A 4,202-nucleotide genomic window follows, 5' to 3' on the forward strand; every position below is an offset into this window, starting at 1 on the left:
TTACTACTGATGACAGCAGTAGTCTTCTGCTCTGCTTTGGTCCACCAACGTTAGGCATGAGTCGTGCTAGGCTCGCTCTAACTACTGATGCTTTGGCAGTCACATGTTCGACTTGTTGCTTGAAATTGAGTCGAGCATCAAGTATCACTCCCGGGTATCGAATGTACGGTTGTGATGTGATCTCAAGTTCCCCAACTTGTAACTTGATGGTTTCCATCGCTTTCCTGCTGGTAATGAGCACTGCTTCGGTTTTATGCTTAGCTAGTTGCAAGTTCACCGTATCCATCCATAAGTTAATCCGTCTAAATGTAATGTCGAAGGCCAGATTTATCTCTTCAAGATGCTTCGCGACAATCAGCACGGCAACATCATCTGCATACGCTACCAGTTTCACTTCTGCTGGCAATGCTATTTCCAGGAGACCATCATACATGATATTCCATAGCAGATGACCTAGAACTGAGCCCTGTGGTACACCACCAGTAATATCATACTCCTTAGGACCACTTTTTGTGTCATATTTGAGGACTCTGTTTGTGAAGTAGCTTGCTACCATTCTACGCAAATACCCTGGAACTCGTTTCTCTTCAAGGGCGCGCATTACGCAGTCCCAGTTAGCAGAGTTGAAAGCATTTTTGATGTCTAATGCAGCCACCAAGCAATACTTTTTTGTGCCGCGATTCCATCTCTTTCCAGCAATCGCATCTTTAGCTGTGTTGACGACCAGGTTGATTGCATCTAGGGTTGACCGCCTTTTTCGGAAACCAAATTGGTTGTCTGCACGGAGTGGATCAACTACTGCTTCTATTCTTTGGTGAATTATCCGCTCTAATATCTTACCCGCCGTGTCTAACATGCAGAGTGGACGGCAGGATGATGGTTCGTCAGGTGGCTTCTTTCCTTTCGGGAGCAGTACAAGTCTTTGCCGCTTCCACCTTTCAGGGAAGACTCCTTCCTTGAGACACACATTGTAGGTATCTATGAATAATGCCGGCACTGCTTTGATAGATGTTTTTAAAGCAATGTTTGAAATTCCATCCAATCCCGGCGCCTTATTATTCCCTACACGATTGCATGCCTCCATCAATTCCTCCTCTGTGACAGGTGGGATGTCTTCAGGGTCAGGCTGCGGTAACGAATAGATCAACTCACGTTGCTGAGGAAACAACGTACAGACGATTTTCTCTAGTAGCTGTGGACATGTAGGTGACGGCATTGGTTGACATTTCAGGTGGGTCATGACCACCTTGTACGGTCTGCCTCACAGATCTTTCTCTACCTCTTCGACGAGTTCCTTCCAACAGCGTCTTTTGCTATCCTTGATGGCTCTATTCAATTCTCGACGGGCCTTTTTGTACTCCGCCACCAGTTCTGCAGAGTTAGGTCGACGGTAGCCACGCTGAGATATTCTTCTTCTTTTAAAACACTCTTTACGAAGAGTGCTGATGTTATTGTTCCACCAGTGTGCCGGAGATCGATGATTCATGCCACGTTTCCGGGGCATACAAGCGTCGCAGGCTTGGGTCACTCTCTTCATTAGTTCTTTTGCTTTCTCTTCAGCAGTCCCTGTGGTAGTCGGGTTGCTATCTAAAGCTATTATTAAAGTAGCTGGGTCAAAAGCTTTGACTTTCCATCCGACTGCGTTAGTTTGTCTGGTTGCTCTTCGAGGGCTCTGGCTAGTTGATACTTCCCAAAGGACGGCGTAGTGGTCGCTGGCAGTGTAGGTGTTCATAACTACCCAAGAATAGCTTCCTCTCGTAAGACTGCTGCTGACGAACGTAAGATCCACTATAGAGCTTGCCTCTCCTTTTGAATATGTTGGTGTCTCGCCAGTGTTAAGGAGGACAACATCTAGTGTGGCCATCGCTTCAAGTAGAGCCTTTCCTCGTGCATTGGTGAGCTTACTGCCCCAGTCTACTGCCCAGGAATTGAAGTCACCTGCTATTGCTACGGGAAAGTGTTGCCTTGCATCTTCGGTTAGACAATCAAGAAAATCGATGAATTGTTCCAAAGAAAGACTCGGCGGGGCATAGCAGCTGTAGAAACGAATTCCATCTACCCATGCTGCTACAAATCCGGCTTCTCTGTTGTTGACTGCCTTCTGGAAAGGTAATTTGTCACAGGACCAAATGACAGCTTTGTTGGTACTGTCCGATTCCCAGGGTTGGGTACTCCGATGTTTATATGGATCTGCTATCAGTACTAAGTCAAGCTCTAGTTCGCGCACGGTTTGTATGAGCAAGTCCTGCGCAGCCTCGCAATGATTGAGGTTGAGCTGCAGTATCTTCATGCTCCTTTGTTTATCATTTTCTCGAGCGCCTCTTTGAAAACCGGGCATCTGTATGTGCCAGCATGGTGGGCAGCGTCCTGCACACCTTGATTGTCAGCGCATAATACACATTTGGCTGGATTTTTGCACTCAGCAATCTTATGTCCTTCTCTTCCGCACCTTATGCAGTGCTTAGATCGGTCGATTTCACTTTTGCACTGGGATACAAAGTGCCCAAAGTGCCAGCATTTGAAGCATTGTATCGGCTTCTTTGTTGCTCTCATTCGGCAGTTGACCCAGCCAATCCTTATTTTGCCGTTTCTTTCCAGTAGCTGTTGTGCTGCAGCTGCTGGTAGTGTTACTGTGGCCGTTTGCGTACCTCTGTAGGCCTTACGGATCTTGATAGCCTCTAGTGGTATTTCGCAGGTTTCTCCGGTTCTCGTTTTCAGGGCAGTCTGAATGTGCTCCTTTGTCGTGTCATCATCAATGTCTCGGATTTCGATGATCTCCTGCGGTCCTTTGCAAATTACTTCGGCCTCTTTTTGAAGAATGTCCCTGATAGCCTTTTGCAGGGCTTGGCCTTTGTCAGTACTCTTCTTTGAGAGCGTAATCAGCATGTCCCCAGTTTTGGTTTTGTGGATCTTTTCCACGGTTGTGCGGACCTGGTCGTCAGGGACGGCCTGCTTTATACGACGCAATATTTCGGCGTACTTCTCCTTCTCGACCGGACGGATGATCAGAGCGTCAGGCCTGATCCACTTTCGAGGTTTCTTTATCTTGGGTTCCGGCCGTGGCTCTTTCGGCGGTTGCTTTGGGAGCTGCTCTTTCCGTTGTCTTTTCTGTTCTTTTTTTAGACTGAACTTGTTGACAAGCTGGCGCTTTCATCTGTTCGTCGCTTGGCAGTGCTGCTCTTTGCAGAGGGCTTTCCTTCAGGTCCTTCTTTTTTGTTGCTTGCCTGAATGTTGGGTCTGGAGAGGGTCTTTCTTTTCTCTTACCAGGCTTGCCGAAAGTTTCACGCCCGTCTTCAGCGACTGATTCACCGTCACCTTCGGCTCCGGTGTCTATTGCTTCGTCAGTTCCGACGTCAGCTTCGGAGGTTTTCTCCGGTGTAGCGCGGGAAATGCGCTGCAATGATGAGCGCCATTCTTCGTCCAGTTTCTCAAACCTTTGTAGGGCGCTAGCTACACTAGTCGTCTTGGACTTTATCTCCTTGTGAATGTTGACCTTTGATTGAACGAAATCATTCAGCTCACTGGTCAGTTTTTTAAGGCGTTCGAGCGCTTGCGACCGCTTCATTTCAGCGCTTGCGTCAATCGCTGCTTGTTGGGCATGAAGCCCGTTTCCACTCTTGTTTATTTCCTGTAAGTTACTCATACTTTTTTGATTTACCAGCGCATCGTACGGAGTGGAGCGGGTTGTCATAACTAGGAACGGGTGTACCCTCGGAGATAGTACTCCTACCCCAGTTCCCTGAGGCCTAGTCGACACTTAGCCAATCCCGGGATACACGGACGGACTAGACTCGCTCGGGGCGGTGAAGATTCCGATCTCTAACACTCACTGCGTACTTCCTGATCAGGGTCCGAAGTGGCTGGCTCCTGATCCACTGTTGCAACTTACACCTGGGCAGAGCAAGCTCACATCAGCCGTGGCCCGCATCGTCGGAAATAATCGACACGGGTTCCGGACACTCCCAGTGAGTTGCAGCAGGAAACGATCGTCTTGTTAGGTCAGTTAATGTGACCAACCCATTAAAGGGGAGTTTTGTCCACGGGAGCGTATTTTATTTAGCTCCTACCCTCTGTACCTCATCAGCTAGGAGGCCTAGTGTCATCCAAAGACAGCGAGTGTCAACCCATCCGCTACGGGGAGATGCGCCTGGTAGCAGTTTCTCTTCTGCCGCAGGTGTGTGTGTGTGTGTGTGTGTGTGTGT

General features: G+C 48.4%; 1 protein-coding gene across 1 annotated transcript; it reads right to left on the minus strand.

Annotated features, from left to right (window-relative positions):
- Positions 1-1,261: 1,261 nt before the first annotated feature.
- LOC124175577 lies at positions 1,262-2,290 on the minus strand. Its single transcript, XM_046555975.1, has one exon. It carries the CDS (start codon positions 2,288-2,290, stop codon positions 1,262-1,264), a length of 1,029 nt encoding a protein of 342 aa, XP_046411931.1.
- Between the last annotated feature and the right edge of the window lie 1,912 nt (positions 2,291-4,202).

The sequence above is a fragment of the Neodiprion fabricii genome, chromosome 2 (genome assembly GCF_021155785.1).
Source record: "Neodiprion fabricii isolate iyNeoFabr1 chromosome 2, iyNeoFabr1.1, whole genome shotgun sequence".
NCBI classification, from domain to species: Eukaryota; Metazoa; Arthropoda; class Insecta; order Hymenoptera; family Diprionidae; genus Neodiprion; species Neodiprion fabricii.